The sequence below is a fragment of the Oryctolagus cuniculus genome, chromosome 5, assembly GCF_051225735.1.
Source record: "Oryctolagus cuniculus isolate XC-2025 breed Fujian yellow rabbit chromosome 5, ASM5122573v1, whole genome shotgun sequence".
NCBI classification, from domain to species: domain Eukaryota; kingdom Metazoa; phylum Chordata; class Mammalia; order Lagomorpha; family Leporidae; genus Oryctolagus; species Oryctolagus cuniculus.
Window position 1 is genome coordinate 133,570,460 of NC_142871.1, and position 17,652 is coordinate 133,588,111.

The window sequence follows — 17,652 nt, forward strand, 5'->3', positions numbered from 1 at the left end:
ACCTCAGACAGCTCTGTGACCCACTCAATAGCCTTCTATTTCCTTTCCTTTTGCTTTCATTAGCCTAAGTGGGCTTTGGCTGTTGGCACCAAAAAGCCCTCTCTAACCCATATATTGGCACCAGAAAGGGGGTTCTAGGCTATGCAAAGAGCTTTAAGACTCCTGTTGATGTTCAGAGCTGGGAAGACAGCAGCCTATGCACAGTACGCAGAGCAGAAACAGCTCATCAGATATCAGCTGTGAACAAAGCACCACAAGCCATCTGAAGGTCAAGTTTGGGGAACTGAGTTTGGGCCCTAGATAGCCTTAAAGGGAATGAAGAAATCAGGAACACTGCATAGGATGCCTGCTTATGACGGCACTGAATAACATCACGCAAGATAAGCTCCAGTGTCTGGATTTATTCAAGGAGTAAAATGAAATTCCAGACCCTGATGTGATCTGCCACAAGGTGTCTGTTAAGCCTGGTTGCTATGGACATAGGACCATTTTTTATTTTTAAATATTTATTTATTTTATTCAAAAGGTAGAGTTAGAGAGACAGAGACTGAGAGAGAGATCTTCCATCTGCTGGTTCACTCCTCAAATGGCCACATCAGCCATGGCTGAGTCAGTCTGAAGCCAGGAGCCAGGAGCTTCATCCAGGTCTCCCACATGGGTGCAGGGACCCACGCACTTGGCCCATTTTCTGCCACTCTTCCAGCTGCATCAGCAGGGAGCTGGATCCGAAGTGAGGTAGCTGGGACTCGAATGAGCACCCATATGGGATTCTGGCACAGCTGGCTTGGACTAACCCACTGTGCCCCAATGCCAGCCCCCATAGGATCATTTTTACAAAGATTCAGAGTATGAGGTTGCTGAACTGCAAGGTCTTGAAACCATCCCGTGTTCCCAAGTGATTGCATGAGATCACCTCAGTAACTGTAAAATCCTCACCTCGGGTCCATGACTCTTGAGCTAAAAGTATACAGTGCTGGAAAGAGCTAAGCCAAAGTCCCTGTTCTCCCTCAAACCCCACAAATAATAAATATAAACAATATTATGGGGCCGGCGCTGTGGCATAGCGGGTAAAGCCACCTCCTGCAATGCCGACATCCCATATGGCTTCAGGTTTGAGTCCTGGCTGCTCCACTTCCAATCTAGTTCTCTGCTATGGCCTGGGAAAGCAGTGGAATATGGCCCAAGTCCTTGGGCCCCTGAACTCATGTGGGAGACCGAGAAGAAGCTCCAGGATCCTGGCTTCAGATTGCCCAGCTCCAGCCATTGCAGCCACTTTTCGAGTGAACCAACAGATGGAAGACCTCTCTCTCTCTCTCTCTCTGCCTCTCTGTAACTCTGCCTTTCAAATAAATAAATAAATCTTTAAAAATCGATATTATGTCCCAAGTGTTTAGAAATCGGTCACTATCAATGACTTGAAAGATACAAGTTGGTGATTCTGACCTCCAGTGGAATTTGTTACATTGTTCCATCTTGTTTTTAGCTGACCAGCATCTTATCCCCCTTCTTATTTGGAGGTGACACCCTGCCGTGTGGGAGTCCTTGTAGGGCTTTCTTATTTCACTGTGAAAGCTGGCTGGGTCAGGTAGCCCTTCTCTGCCTGCTGTAGAGAGAGATCTTGTAGCATACTGGCACCAGGTAGGAGTGGACTGCTGTGGCAGGACATCCCCACTCAATGACACTGGATAGCAAGGAAGGAACTTGTCACTCTTCCTGGAAGGCAGAACTTCAGGTGTTATGATGATCTAGCCCCTAAAGATACACACCCTAAATCCAAGAACCTGTAACTCTATTTGGAAAAATTATTTGTAAATGTAATTAAGCTAAAGATCTTTCGATAAGGAGATCCTACCAGATTATCTGAGTGGGCGCTAAACCCAATGACAAGTGTTCTTATAAGAGACAAACAGAGAAGACAGACATGGAAGAAAAGGTGACAGAACCATGAAGGCAGAGATTGGAGGGAGGTGTCCATAGCCAAGGAAGCAGCAACCACCAGAAACCAAAAGAGGCGTGGGATGGGTTCTCCCCTAGGTCCTCTGTAGGGAGCAAAGCCCTGCTGACACCTTGATTCCTACTTCTTGTCTCCAGGTCGTAAGAGAGCAAATTTTTGTCGTTCAAGCCACCAAGTTTGGAATAATTCATTACAGCAGCCTTAGGAAACTAATACACCAGCTATCTGAAAGGAGGGAGACCACTTTGTCGGCAGCGGCTCATGGACCAGCAGGATGATCAGCACCTCGGACAGAGCAAGTTTGACGCATTAGGTAGGAGTTGGGGAACAAGGCACGTGGATGGAGCCCCAAGATTAGGGGCAAAACCAGAGTATTTGGGTCCTTGGGTCCCATGAGAGTGTTCTCCAGAGAGCTGCTGCGGTGGAGGGGGCTGTCGGTTGAACAGGACAACTCTCAGTGCTAGTGAGCCTCGGTCAGTACCCCCCTCATCCTCACCCTGAGCTCAAAGACCCATACAAGGTGTCCGATGGGAGACAAAGGAATACTCTGCATGAGTAGTCCAGCCAAGTTGACTCCACAGAGTCACTACTGGCTCCCGACAACACAAACAAACCTTGAATCCACCCATATAATATTCTTAACTCTTGAAACTCAAATAAAGGGGGAAAAAAAACCAATTATTTAATGGGCAAAATATTTGTACAAATACTTTATCAAGGAAAATATTTGGCTGGAAAATATGAAAAAATAATCAACATTAGCCAGTAGGGAAATACAAATTAAGCCACAGTGATACATTATTATGCCTAACTAAAAAGGCTAACTTAAAACAACTGACATGGAACAACTGGAACTCATATATTGCTAATGCTGCTGGTATTGATACATATCGGCTCAGTCACCTTAGAACACTTTGTGACCATCTCTTGGAAATCAAAAACATCTGTCATACGGCTCAGCCTTTCCTCTCCTACCTATTTGTCTCAGAGCAATGAGAACTTATGTTCACAGAAAAACATGGATTGTGCACACACTAATGTGTGTAGCAGCTTTCTTCCTAATTTCCTAAAACTTTCCAGCAACAACCTAAATATCCTCAGCTAGTGAACGGATAAAAATACTGCGGCTCCTTTGATACAGTGGACTACTACTGAGCAGTAACAAACTGGGGCAGGTGTTGTGTCACAATGGGATAAGCTACCGCTTCTAGCACCAGCATCCTGCATTTGGAGTGCCAGTTTGAGTTCGGCTACTCTGCTGTGGTCCAGCTTCCTGCTAATGTGTCTGGGAAGACAGCAGAAGACGGCCCATGTAGCGAGCCCCTGCCACTCACGTGGGAGACCTGGATGGAGTTCATGGCTCCTGGCTTCAGCCTGGCCCAGAGCTGGTTGTTGTGGCCACTTAGGGAGTGAAGCAGTGATGGAAGATCTTTCTCTCTGTATCTTCCTCTCTCTGTCACTCTGCCTTTCAAATAATGAAATCATTCTTTAAATAAAGAAGTAACAAACTACTGAGTAACTGCAGCATCATGCCTGGATCTCAAATGTATTATGCTAAGTAAAGGAAGCCACACTGCCAAACAAACTGCGCACTGTGATTGCATCTATGTTACGTATGGAAAAGGCTAAGCCACAGGGTGGTGAGATGGACTGCAAAGGGGCAGTATGAAGGAATTTCTTAGGGCTGTGGAGTGCTCTGCACCTTGATTGTGATGGTGGCTACATGAGGTGTATATTCACCAAAGCTCATAGAACTGTGTTCTCAGAAGAGCGGATTCACTGTGTCAAATAGACTCTAGCCTTAGAAGGAGGGATTACGAATGTTGGTGGGGAGCTGCCATGCAGAGAGGGCACAGAGGAGTATGTGTGGGACTCAGGAATTCCCTGAGCTGACTCTCATTACTGCCATGTCCAGAGCAAAAAATAATGGAAGGAAGAAAAAATGAATGGACGACTTCAGTATCCCAACACAGGAGTAGGACCATGAGGGGCTCAGATAGCTCAGGAAAGGTGTGGGTCACTGTATGGCATGAAGAATGCTAACCAACAGAGGCGGAGGCCCAGGGCAAAGGGAACGTGGGATGGGGGATCGAGGGGAGGGTCCCAAGTCCGTTCCACAGCCAGACGGTGTGTGCAGGCACGAGGACTCTGGTATCATCGCTGTGTCCTGTTTACATTTATATATCTTACTCTCTTTTCTTCCCTCTTTGACGGTGAATAACTTTACAATTTAGCCTCTAAGGCAAGAAATGTTTAATTTAATTTGAAAGGAAGAGAGACAGAAGGAGATCTTCCATCCACTGATTCACTCCCCCAAATACCGGCAACAACTGGGCTGGGCCAGGCCAAGTCAGGAACCTGGAACTCACTCAGAGTCTCCCACAAGAGTGGCAGGAATATGCCTACTTGGACCATCATCTGCTGCCTTGCAGGGTGCACATTAACAGGAACCTGGATCAGAAGCGGAGTAGCAGGGACTCAAATATGGGATACAGGCATCTCAAGTAGCAGCTTAGCTGCTGTGCCAAACGCCAGCCCCAAGGCTAAGGTTATTGAGCTGTGTGAGCAAACTCTGTGACATGACACAGAGAATCTGGGCTTAGAGCTGGGGCAGTGACAGATGAGACATCGGGCCATTGCCCCATCATATTAGTCTTACAAAAATCTGCAATGTATTTGAAGGGAAAACTGGGAGAGAGAAGGGATGGTCAATACATAAAAATGGACTTCAAGCAGAGGTCGGCCAGCTGCAAGGATGAACGGTACCAAGAGAACAGAATGCAGGTTTCAGCAGCCATGGTTTCAGCAGGAACAGAGGATGAGGCAGAAGAGGCAGGCATTAAGGGCCCGGAAGATCATCAAGATCCTCCCACTAAGGCCTTGAAGCCACAGAGCTCCACTCCTCACTGGACCCGGTCCAGGTCAGGACAGTGCGGGGGGCACGGGAGGCCTTGAAGCTGAGTGTTGAGGATGATGATCTGAGAGTCACTGCCTCGCGTCCCACCCTCACCCAAGCCGACGGAGGCTGGATAGTCAGAGCACCTGGAAGGTGTCATGATGGTTTCATGCCCCCTAACCTGGTCTGAAATTGCCCAACAGCAGTGGCAGGAGAATTGCACAAAGGAGTGACCCAAACCTTCCCGAGATAGGGCTGGTTTGCATCTCAAACAAAGAAGTACTAAATGCCAAGCTGATCCAGCTGCCCAAAGTATTTATCAGGGGAACCTACACCCAGGGTGCCTCGGCTCATTGCTGTGATGCACAGTGGGAGAAAAGGGTGCTCCTCCCAGGTGTGTCTGTAGCAAGGCTGCCAGAACGTGGAGTTTATATGAGGGTGTAGATGTTGAGGTTGATTTTGTTCTGAGAGGAGGAGCGTGGTGGGGGCAAGAGGCGCGGAGTCACCACACAGACCCCGGGAGTTGGGTGAAAGCGGGCCAGAGGCGAGCAGCCCGCAGACTTGTTTATTTCAGTTGGTACAGCAGCTTAAATAGCCAAGGCAGCCAATCCAGTCAAGGGGTGGTCTATGCCCTAACCAATCACAGCCTGTTGCCAGGCAGTAACCGAAGCCATCCAATCACAGCCTGTTGCCAGGCAGGCTCCGTTGCCAGGTAGTTTTCAAAGCCATTCCTGAGTAACTGACGCTTGCTTGCGAGCGGCCATCTTGGCATGGCCTTCTCATTCCACCACATTTCCCACTTTTCCTTTATTTTTGAGCAACAGGAGGCATGATTCTTGGCCATACCGTTGTTGACCCCGTTTCCATGTGGTCTCCATACGTGGCTTTGCCTGTCTTAGGTTGTCCCCCAGGGGATCTTACCCGTCGTTGACTAACCAGTGCTCAAAACAGGGTTGCTCAGATAGGGGTAGGAATGAGAAACAATGGTAATCAGGAATGGCATGACCACACACAGGATGTGGGCCATTTGAGTGCCTGACCAGAGCTAAGTAGGGTATAAAGCAGTAGTGGATGTGGCTGTGGGCAATTTCTCAGGGTAGGACGATAGGACAGGTGCATCTAACATGGCAGTCTCTCTCAGTCTTGTTCAGCTGGTTCTGGTTGGCTGTCAGTTGCAGGCTTGATGTTTCTGGCTGGTACCCAAATGGGCTGTCCTGCATTCTCTGGAAAGACACAAGCATATCCTCGACCCTTGGTTAGCAGAAGCCTTTTAACGGGCGTTGGAATCCAGGGCCTGAATTTTGTGTCCATTTCGACATTAATGGCAAACATGTGGGTGGGATGGGATCTAGCGGCTGCCCTGAGAGCCTGGGGTGCCCGAGGACTGCCACAAACATGGGGATCCTCACTGGGTGCGGATGGGATCACCTCGCATGGGTTATTGCCAGGAGGTCGGCTAAGTTCATCCCAAGGGTATTTGGTGGGTGGCTGACTAGGCATTGCTACATTGTTTGCTGCATTGTTTGCTGTCATGTCATTTTCAGGGTTGGAGCTCTCTCTCCCTAAGTCATCAATTCCACCACATGTAAGGGCCTGGGCCAGTTTCTTCTAGTGTTTTTGGACAACAGCAGAAACATCCTTGGCAATGTCCAGGAATGTTCCAGGCCCCTGGCTCGGACTCAAGCCTGCCAGGAAAAGTCTTCACCTGGCTGAGTGAGAGTGGCCACGGTGTTCCGTGATTTTTGGTGACAGACACAGCAAGGGAGATCTGGGGGTTCTACAGTTACCCGTGTCAACCTGTAGCTGGAATCCACTCAGGGAAGAAGGACGTTAGTGGGCTGGGCAGCTAAAATGAATTGACTGCTGTCTGCCCAGAGCCGTTCCACTCCTTCAGTAAAGAAATCTGACCCGTGTTTGGAAAAGTGCCCGATCTACGAGGCGCAGGTGGCGCTGTCCGCCCCAGAGCCACAGCCAGTGCAGGCCACAGGCAGGGGCTGGAGAACACATGGTGCATCAGCCTGAGCCTGCCAAGGGGGGAACTTGAACCTGGAGTGGACTGCCGGTCTGCTCTTGGCTTTGATCTCAGTCTTGTCACACACTTGACCCTGGTTCAGGGCTGTGAGCCTGAACTGAGATGTCTGTGTTTGTGACTTAACACAGGAGAGGTGCTGGAGGAATATGGGAGGGTTTCTGGCCCCGAAAGGCAGGAAGGCTTCCAGCCTGGGGGAGGGGAGGCTGCGTGGGTACAACCAAGTTCTGCCAAGCCACCCAAGACGTCAGACCTGGCTGCTGGCACTTCTCCGTGACTGCCGGCCTGTCCTCCCTCCTCTCTGCACAGCCGCTTTCTCAGTCTCTGCATCAGCATTCAGAAAACCGCCTTCCAGGGCTTCCCTGGCCCCAAGTTTCAGGTGAACTTGAAGGAGGTCTGTTGCATGCAAGACTGTGTCCCAGGAGAGGCACCTTGGTCAGATGTCTGCCCCTTGTCCAGTCCACGCCGGTGGGGAGTGCAGACGGCTCATTTAGCATGAGCTCAGATGCACAGATGGCTGCAAGAGGCTTGCCCTGTGCATCTGGGGCAGATTTTGAAGAAGGCAGATGGGGTTCCCTAGCCACTGGGCCTTTGTGCCGCTCAGCAGGTGCATGATACCACCCACCCCAGGGAGAACCGTGCTCTTTCCTTTTGAGGCACAGTAACTGCACGACCTAGAGTAAGACACTCGAATCTCAACAGAATGGCTAGATGGGTTCTTATAGAAGTTATCAGTTCTCCAGATCAAGATTCAGAACATCACCAGCATTCTAGAAGGCTCCCTCCTGCACCTCTTTGCCAGTATCCCTCCCGGGGGTAACCACCCCCCAGACTCCATCACCTGTGCTAGTTTTTTTTTTTTTTTAAGATTTTATTTATGTATCTGAGAGGTAGAGTTACAGACAGAGAGGGGGAGAGACAGAGAGAAAGGTCTTGCATCCTCTGGTTCAATCCCCAGATGGCTGCAATGGCTGGAGCTGAGCCTTCCTGAAACCAGGAGCCAGGAACTTCTTCCAGGTCTCCCACATGGGTGCAGGGACCAGGCACTTGGGCCATCTTCTACTGCTTTCCCAGGCCATAGCAGAGAGCTGGATCAGAAGAGGAGCAGCCGGGACTTGAACTGGAGCCCATATGGGATGGGTGCTGCAGGCAGAGGCTTAGCCCACTACACCCCACTACAGTGCTGGCCCCATCTGTGTTAGTTTTGCTCTGTCTTGAGCTTCATGTAAATGGAGTCACAGCCTGTGTTCAACTCAGATGGTTGCATGCTAGAATCAAGCCCTGGCGCTCTCTCGCTCTCTCTCTCTCTCTCTTTTAAGGGAAAGAATCCAGAGCAAATCTCTCTTTAGTTTGGGAAAGGGGTGGTTACACCTTATCAGGTTTTGAAGCAACAAGTACTTAATTCTTGCTTATATCTTGCAATTATGTAGACCTGTCCATTTTTGCTGCACACTTTGCAGGGAAGAAAACCACAGTCTTTCTCCTCTGGGAAGCTGGATAGGACTGATGCATGATCAAGGCGCCACTCACAGGTGGGAACAGCCTTCCCCTGCTGCTTGTCTTGACTGTGAGAAGGGGCAGTGATGGCCCTCTATGCAGCTCACCTCCCAGGAGGGGCAGCAGGTCCAGGAAAGAGAATGAGGGAGTAGAAGGAGCTCAGAGGGGAAATGATTGCAAACACTGAGTTCCCTAAGAGAGAGAAGGGTGTTCCTGTACCTATGGTATTTCTGCAGGTCTGGAACCAGATGGGTCTCTTGCATTCTGACAATCTCCAGCTGTTCCTTCCTATTCCACACTCTGGGGAAGTGAGGGTGAGGAGCTGGGGGTGTGATCACGTGGCTAAGCACCTACTTCGTGCAGGCACTGCCACGGGGTCCCACACATGTGGTCTCACTCAATTATAACCTTACAAAGCAGAAGCTTTCATCCCCCCCGCCCCGAAGAAGATAAGGAAACTGGGGCTCCAGGAGCTTACAAGGCTTAAATAACTTGTCCAAGGCCCTGGAGAGACTGAGTGCCAAGTGTGGAAGACAGGTTGCTCTGGATCAAAGCTGAATTCAAGGCAACCCCTCTGGGGCCTCAGCGTGGGGCTATCTTGCACCACCTGGGCTAGGAGAGGAGGAACGGGGGGCCTCTGGCTGCCAGGACCAATGCTTCAGCGAAAGCTGCTCTGTTCCCACGCCTAAACACACTCAGACACCTGCGCCCTTCCCAGCCTTCAGCCCCTGGTGCCCCCGAGGCTCACGAGACCTCACTCTCAGCCTGTTCCTGCCCACACGTGGCCTTGGGTGGGGACTTGGGGAGTGGAAGCTTAGCTGAAGGGATGAGGCTTGATGCTGGAATTTCTGGTATTAAGTGAGGCAGGAAGGAAAGGGGAGAGAAGTTCCAAGAAGGCCCTTCTAAGGCCCCCAAATCACTCGTGCAGGTAGCAACAGGTGCACCAGAGCGAGAACACACACACCCTGGCCACGGGTTGCAGAGCTGCGCAGCCCCAGGACCCGGGCCTGCCCTAGAATCCCCCAAGGGGGCTGCAGAGAAGGCTGGGGGAGGCTGGACTCCTCACCTGGGTGTGCATGGGGGCAAAGGCAGGGCTCGCACCAGCGTGAGGCAAGAGAGGTGCTAGGACACGAAATGTAAGGGGGCCTTGGCACCTTGTCTTACCCCAGTCTCTGCCCTGCCTAGCACAGCACTGGGGCAGCTAGAAGTTACCCCATGCTTACGTGGACCGGTCCATCTTCCAAACACTATAGATACGCAATACTGAATAGAAACAGAATTTTACAGTTATCTATGTATAACATTCACAGTGCAAATACATGCATGCTAATTCTGCCCTCACAGCTCCTGAAAGTCTCTTTAGCTGAGTAACAAGGAGACTGAGAGCCTGACAGGTAGACGATTTGCCCGGCTAATAACTCTCATAGCTAACAACAGGCAGAAGTGTCCAGGGTTCACGCGCTCAGCAATCACACATGCACGCACATGCCACCAGGGGTCGGACTGGGACCTTATCAGGACCAGAGCAGATTAGCCACAGCTGTGTCTCTGCTCACGGAGGGCCCTATGGGATGCAGAAGGTGAGTCACATGGGGGCAGGGCCCCTTTTAAGGCCCCAACACCCCAGCTGGCAAGGTCTTCGGCCATCTGACCTGCCAGCTGCGGCTCACACGCGCTGTCCCACTCACCATGGAGAAGGTCCTTGTCCTGCTGCTTGTGGCCCTCACGGTGGCCTACGCAGCTCCTGGCCCCCGGGGAATCATTATCAACCTGGTAAGAGGGTCTTTCGGGGAGGAGCCATCTCAGTCCCCAGGTAAGGAATTTGCAAGTTCGGGAAGTCGAGGGGTTTAAAAAGCTCCGCCAATGGCCCCAGCTGCTGGCCTGCAGGGGCACCTATACTGCGCGCCAGACACAGCTCTCGGTGCCCGGGAGGGTGGATTCATCTGATCTTCCAAGTGCCATAGACACAGTGATCACCAACCCGTCCTGGACAGCGCCAGGAGGTCAAGCAGCCTGCCTGGAGCCACACAGCTGGGACCGGAACCCAGGCCAGCAAGCTCCAGATCCTGCCCTTCCCAGGGCCCTAGCCACGGAGGTCAAGGTCACAGAGAGAGAAGCCCTTCGGGGTCACCCACCGGGTCCAAAGGTTCTTGACGTCCGAGCTTGGAGGGCCCAGGACCCCCTGAGTTCCATATGCAAGGCTGTGGGGGTGGGAGGGGATCCTCAGGTTTCCCCAATTCCTCAAGGACTGTGGGTCCCCTAGAGGTCCCCACGCATGTTTGCGAGAGGCACTAAGGCCTCGGGGCAGTGGCTTACGCGGAGTCAACAGTTGGTAGTGCAGCTGCTACTGAAACTGCCGGGTGCCCCTCCCAGCCTGGGGCTGCTCCTCTGCCCCTGGGTCACACTGCTGGGAACACTGGCCGCGGGGGGCGGGGGTCCTGGGCTGACTGCCGCCTGCCCCGCAGGAGGAGGGTGAGCTCTGCTTGAACAGCGCCCAGTGCAAGAGCGGCTGCTGCCACCACTCGAGCGCTCTGAGTCTGGCCCGCTGCGCACCCAAGGCCAGCGAGAACAGCGAGTGTTCGCCCCAGGTGGGTACCGGGAGGCTGGGAGGCACGCGGTGGCGGGGAGGGGGAGGGGCACTCCCCACCAAGGATGACGGCCCTGGAGGCCTGGGGTCAGGATCAGGGAGGACAGCCCACCTGGACCCTGGATGTTGAGGGGACAAAGGGCGGGACTGTCCACAGGCGTCACAGCCCTGTCCCATCCCATCATCTCCCCTCACTCTCACAGCTGGCAGGTGAGATGGGAGGGGCAGGGCTTTGCTATCCCCATTTCATGGGTGGGCAGAGAGAGGCACCCCAGAGAGACCACATTAGTAAGGGCACCTGAGCCACAGAGAGGAGACCAGAACCACACTGCCCCTCAAGAGAGGAGGCCAGGAGAAGCAGTGCTGAGGAGCCCAGCAGCTGGGGGGAGGTGAGCCGGGTGGGGTGGGGTGGGGCAGGCAGACGACCCAGCCCTGACTCGGGGCTCCATCTGCGCCTGCGCAGACCATCTACGGCGTCTACTACAAGTGTCCCTGTGAGCGCGGCCTGACCTGCGAGGCAGACAAGTCCATCGTGGGCTCCATCACCAACACCAACTTTGGCGTCTGCCTTGACGTTTGACCTCCAGAGACCAAGCCCCTCCCGACCCCAGAGGCCCCCTGCACCTAGCCAGGGCACCTTGGCTTACGTCTGGCCACCTCCCTAACCAGCACCTCCAAGACCAAATCGAGCTGCTGGCGATTAAAGCCCTCGTGCAAACCCTCCAGCCTCCTGTAGTTCTTGTGAGCCAGTGTCTTCCTTCTTGCTCCACCACACCTTGCCCGCCTGGGCAGGCCACATGGGAATGACGGACGCACCTGGGCCAGAGGATGTGGCCAAACAGGTGGGAGACCGGAGACAAGGTTGCCGGGTAGGCCAGGCAGGGCTGGGAGCCTCTCCAGTTCTGGGGAGCAGTCCCTCTCCCTGAGATGCCCCCTGGCCCTAAGAGTTCTCAGGAAGATAAGCAGGTGTGCACACGCACACACACCTGTCTGTCGTCATGGAGTTATAATGGCCATGGTCATCATGTGCGTGAGAACTTACCAGGGCCCTGCCCTGGATCTCTTTGCTGGGCCCAGCTGTCAGGTATGATGGAGAGATGACACAGTCTAAGAGTTACAGGGTTGTACCACTCACAATTGCTGTGGGTTTACTCACTCAGCAGGTAGCCTCACAATGATCCCAGGAGGGAGGATTTACCATGTCAACTTTATAGATAAAGACTCTAAGTTTCAGAGAGGGTAGGGAATCTGCTTATGCCATATAATTAGAAAAAGTCTGGGGTGGCACTGTGGCACAGTGGGCTAAACCTCCGCCTGTGCCACCTGCATCCCATATGGGCATCAACTTGAGTCCCGGCTGCTCCACTTGTGGTCCAGCTCCCTGCTAAAGCAGTAGAAAGTGGCCCAAGTGCTTGGTCCCCTGCCACCCATGTGGGAGACCCAGCTGGAGTTCAAGGCTCCGGGCTTCAGCCTGCCCTAGTCCTGGCCATTGTGGCCATTTGGGGAGTGAACCAGCAGATGGAAGATCTCTCTTTCTTTCTGTCTCTCTATGTCTCTCTGTGTCTCTCTAACTTTCCCTTTCAAATAAATAAATCTTAAAAAAATAAAAAGTTGGTACTATAGCCATCCAACTCCATCTCCTGTACCTCACATGATTCTGTTCTTTCCCAATTATTCACACGAGGAAAAGTGGGTGGAAATTAAATTGACGTTAATTTGGGCTTATGCAGAATTTGTATACCTCCAGTGGCGTCAAGCATGAGTTACCTTAGGCAGTACTGAGGTCCTCGTCATCATGGTGTGCAAGCAGAAGCCTGCTGACCCCTCGGGGGGGGGGGTGCTGGGGCAGAGATCACACAGGAGTGGGGCTAGTGGATTGAATGAAGCCTGTATGCCTTCCCACTCAGGATTCGTTAGTTTTTTCCTTTTTTAAAAATATTTAATTAATTTATTTGAAAGGCAGAGTTACAGAGGGAGAGACATAAAGAGAAGTCTTCCATCTACTGGTTCACTCCCCAATTGGCCACAACAGCCAGGGCTGGGCCAGGCCAAAGCCAGGAGCCAGGAACTCCATCTGGGTCTCCCGTATGGGTGCTGGGGCCCAAGCACTTGGGCCACCTTCTACTGCTTTCCCAGGTGCATTAGCAGGGAGCTGGATGGGAAGTGAAGCAGCCAGGACATGAACTGGCGCCCATATAGGATGCGGCGTCTCAGGCGACAGCTGCACCCGCTACGCCACACAGCAGCCCGAGATTCCATAGTTCTGTGAGCAGTGAGTCAACCGAGTAACCATGGGTTTATGAGTTAGGACTGCAGTCAGCGGTACGGAGCAGAAAACCCAAGGAATCACAACTTAAACAAATAGGGCCGTGTATTTCTCATGAATCATGATGTCCACAGCTAGGAAGCGCTGGCGGTTGGGTTCTGCAGTATGTCTGGCCTCAGCAGCATGTCCCACGTAGCCTGTCTTCCCACCGCGTCCTAAGGAAGCCTGCAGTGGGCAGTGGCTGGGACAGGGAGGGCAGGAGGAGGGGGAGCAGAGCGGTCCTCCCTGCAGGTCTTCCTCTTTTCCCAAAACCCCCAGGCACACCTCTCTCCAGATCTCAGTGGCTAGATCTGGGTCACCTCCCCACTGCCAGCCACCAGGGAGGCTGGGAAAGCCAGGGAATGGGATGGCACGCTGGCTGAGACTGACCACGACCCCGTCTAGTGGCTGGGCATGCTGCCGCCCAAACACCATTGGGGTTTAGCTGGCAAGGGAGGGGCAGTGGCTGTTGGGACAGCAGGTGGCGGTGTCCACCACCCAGGATGGCCTCCACTGCCTCGACCTAGCAAAGCTCTCGGGCTCTGAGGCGAGGATGGGTCATACAAGAGTGCTTCAAAAAAAGCTGTGGGGCCGGCACTGTGGCGCAGTGGGCTAAGCCTCCGCCTGCGGCACCAGCATCCCATATGGGCACTGGTTCGTGTCCCGGCTGCTCCTCTTCTGTTCCAGCTCCCTGCTAATGGCCTGGGAAAGCAGCAGAGGAGGGTCCAAGTGCTAGGGCCCCTGCATCCATGTAGGAGCCCCAGAAAAAGCTCTTGATTCCCGGCTTCAGGTCAGCTGAGCTCCGGCCATTCTGGGCATTTGGGGAGTGAACCAGCAGATGGAAGATCTCTGTTTCTCCCTTGCTGTCTCTGTAACTCTGCCTCTCAAATAAATAAATAAATCTTTAAAAAATAAAAGGACTGCCCATGAGCCAGCAATCCCTCTTCCGGGTACGTACACAGAAGAATGTAGCCAGGTAAGAGTGAACCAGAGGTTGGACTCTCTCTCTCTCTCTCTCTCTCCCTCTCTCTCTCTCTCTCCTTCCCTTTGTCTCTGTTACTCTGACTTTCAAATAAGTAAATGAATTTTTAAAAAGCCATCCCCACAAGTCTAAGTTGACATCTCCCTGTGGTTTCGATTTGCATTTCCCCAATGATTAGTGGTGTTGGGCTCCTTTCATTAGTGATGTTGACCACTTTCATGTCTCTTTTGGAGAAATGTCTTTTGCCCATTTTTAAATCTGGTTATTCCTTTTTTTTTCTGTTGTGTTGTGTGAGTTCCTCATATATTTTAGATGCAATCCCCCAAACAGATACCCAGTTTGCAGCGGCAGGCACCGACCTCTCTTTCCTTGGCTCTTCTTTCCTTCTCATCCCTTCCTGCTCTTCCCGCCCGGCCAGAATAGTCAGACTCATCGCTCCCGAGTGGTGGGATCTGGAGCAAGCTGCTCCATCTCTCAGCTTCCCCCTGAAAACCGAGACCACAACGGCTGCCCTCACAGGGCCGCTGCGGAGTAAATGCGATTGTGTGTGTGTGTGTGTGTACAGAATGGAGTACAAGGGATCATGTGTGTGTGTGTGTGTGTGTGTGTGTAATGAAGAATGCCCCGGCATCTCCAAGTGCCCGGTAAACAGCAGCTGTTCTCTAGGTTTATGATCTTCTTGCACATTTCTGAAATTTATGGTCAGGGAAACCGAGAGATTGGGTGTAAACCCGGCTTTCAGAGGTGGCGGATGGAGCGAGAGGGACCCAGAGATGGGTTTGGACCCCATCCTCCTCTGGGGCACTTTCACTCATGCCCAACAGGGGAAAGACCCCGAGCCCAACGGTGCTGTCCCTCTTGCATCTTCCCTCCACCTTCCAGCCGCAGCCCCCTCCCCGCCCCCACCCCCGCTCCCCCAGCAGCCTGTACCATGCCCAGCCCAGCCCCAGGCCCCAGCTCTGCGGGCAGCAAACGTTGAGAACTCTTTATTTCAATGACAGCACCATCCCTCCCCGTTGGCAGAGATCCTGGGGGCCAGGGACAGGAACCCGCAATTCTGGGTGGGGCATTAGAAGAACCCTTTCTTAGTCTGCTTCTTTTTTGCCATCTTCTGACAACGGCCGTAGATGATGTGAAAGGATTTCTGATTCTTCGGAAACACGCAAGTCAGGTTGAGCTGGCAGGGACACTCGTTATAGAGGCCTGAGAACATCTGGGCAAACACAGCACTTTGACCTTCACCTTGACCTTGCCAGCTGCTCTCCCCTCAGCCCTAGGGGCAGCACCTGTGTCCACCTTAGCCCAGTTCCTGGGCCCATCTGTTAGCCCGCAGCTTTGGGATAAAGGGCTCCGACTATCCCTTGCCCAGCTGCTGGGAGCGGACACTCTGGCCCTGCTCAACTCCCCAGGCTGACCCCTAGCACGGCTCAGGGCACTGCCAGCTCCCTCCCTCTACCCAACCTGCTGTGTTCCCAAGTTGATGAGCTACTTCCAAAGGAGCACCAGCTCCCCTCTGCACACCCAGCTCAGAGCTCAGAACTGGCAGGTGGCCCTGATGCATCTGCAGGCGGGACCACCTGGGGCCACGCAGCGCTCCAGGGCCGGGTTGAGGGGGTCGAGGCTGCCACAGGGCCAGAGGCACCCATTTACTGAGCGGCCAGGACACCTCCTAGAGGACGGGAACCCACTAGGAGAAGGGGCACACCGCTCCCCGGCCGGCCGGCCGTGCAGTCAGAGCCGGGCGGCCGCACAGAACGCTCCCGGCTCCGGATCCCGCTGCCTGCCCGCCCTTCCTGCCCGGGTCCCCGCAGAGGCCACCACCCACCTGCGTGTGGCACAGGTGGCCCTCGGACCCCCTCCTGCTGCAGTACGACTCGCAGATTTCGGGCGCCCGGCGGCAGCACCCGCTCTTGCACCTGCTGCTCTGGATGCAGATCTCATTGATGTTCTGGAGGGAGACCGCAAGGCCGGGTTCCACCGCCAACCCGCTCGCCCGCGCCCGCGCCCGCGCCCGTGCCCCCCCCCCCGCCCCACCCCCAGTCCCGCTGGCCTCGGCTGCCTCTAGCTGGGGACCTGGCGGCGTCGGTACGGATGGGGAAGAGCACTAGCCATGTCTCAGAGGTTAATCCTCCGAGTCTCCGAGAGAGAGAGAGTCCTTCTGGCACGCCCAGGGCACTCACACTGTTCTTGCTGCTGCAGAAATTGGTCTTGTCTCCCGTAAAGCCCTGCGCACCCACCGCAACGCAGAAGGCCCCGCTCGTGTCCCTGTCACCCAGCCAGCACGCACCGCCACCTATTGTGTGGCAGGCGCTGTTCCAGGCACGGAGGTGCAGGTGGGAACAAAGAGGGCGCTGGCGGGAGCTGCCTGTGCAGGGCCAGTGACAGACAACCCCGGGGCCAGGGACGGCCTTCCCTGCTAGGATCATCCGGACCCCACCTGCCGCTGGGGAGCTGAATTTTAAGCGCTGTTGGAGTTTAATTCATTTCAACGTAAGCCACTGCACTTGGCTAGTGCCTGTGCTGTTAGACAAGCCTAGCTCTAGGGAGAGGAGAGGGAGACATGGACAAAAAGTTGAGCAGAAGAAACGAGATTCAAGAAAGACGAACTGTGAGATTCCACTCTATGAACTTGAGAGTCACAGTCCAGAGGGGGCCAGGAGAGTGTCACCTTGGGGACAGCCTGGGTGGGGTGGGGGGCTTCTGGAAACACGCTGTGGCTTGTTCTGGTGCTGGTTATGAGGCTGTTTGCATCAAGCCAGTGATTTCCACCAGGACTCGAGATGTGGGCGCTTTAGGTAATTTTTACCTATTATATGTACGGTATTATTCAGGCCAATTCTTCATACTATTTATGTCTATTACACAAGATTATAAAGAAAATAAAGGCGGACTGGATTGGCGATGGCCTGCCCCGGCCCCCTTGCCTCCACCCTGGCCAGGACTACCGCCAGCCCCCTCACCTCCCCACTGTCACCTCACCCCCACCCCTTCCTATCAGAACTTTTAGAAAGGTAGTTCCCACAATGTCATTCCCCAGCTGCAGAGCCTTGAACTGACAGCTCACCCGGGCCAGGGCATGTGCACCTGGCTGTCTGACCAGAACTCCCTGCCCCCTCCTTCTGCCTCAGGCTGAAGCCTTCCTGAGCGCCAGCGAGAGGCGTGCCCAGGAGCTGCTTCCTCCTGGCTCTGCAGTTCCCTTCTCTGTTGTCTGTAATTGTCTCTCCCACCCTGCTGCAGCCTCGCTTCTGGGAACCCAAGGATCTCTCCGCTCTCCTTGACAGCTGCTATTCACGGCCCTGGGGCTGAAGTCCTCGCGTGTCGTAGGTGCTGCACGCAGAAGGGCAGAGCACACGAGGACCCCGTCTCCTGGCATTGCCATTCCCCTCCGCCCCTCCTGGGACC

At 53.7% G+C, this 17,652-nt stretch overlaps 2 protein-coding genes across 2 annotated transcripts; one reads left to right on the forward strand and one right to left on the reverse strand.

Moving 5' to 3' along the window:
• The first annotated feature begins 10,043 nt into the window (after positions 1-10,043).
• On the forward strand, positions 10,044-11,639 carry CLPS (colipase). Its single transcript, NM_001082243.1, is given in 3 exon segments — positions 10,044-10,149; positions 10,842-10,964; positions 11,427-11,639. Coding segments are annotated over 3 exon segments (324 nt in total). The 5' UTR covers positions 10,044-10,065; the 3' UTR covers positions 11,544-11,639.
• Positions 11,640-15,221: 3,582 nt separating this feature from the next.
• Positions 15,222-16,676, reverse strand: CLPSL1 (colipase like 1). The gene is made up of 3 exons (XM_089333543.1): positions 16,431-16,676; positions 16,076-16,198; positions 15,222-15,463 (listed from the first exon to the last, which is right to left on the reverse strand). The coding sequence occupies exons 1-3, from the start codon at positions 16,674-16,676 to the stop codon at positions 15,320-15,322; spliced, it is 513 nt and encodes a 170-aa protein (XP_089189669.1). The 3' UTR covers positions 15,222-15,319.
• Positions 16,677-17,652: the final 976 nt, after the last annotated feature.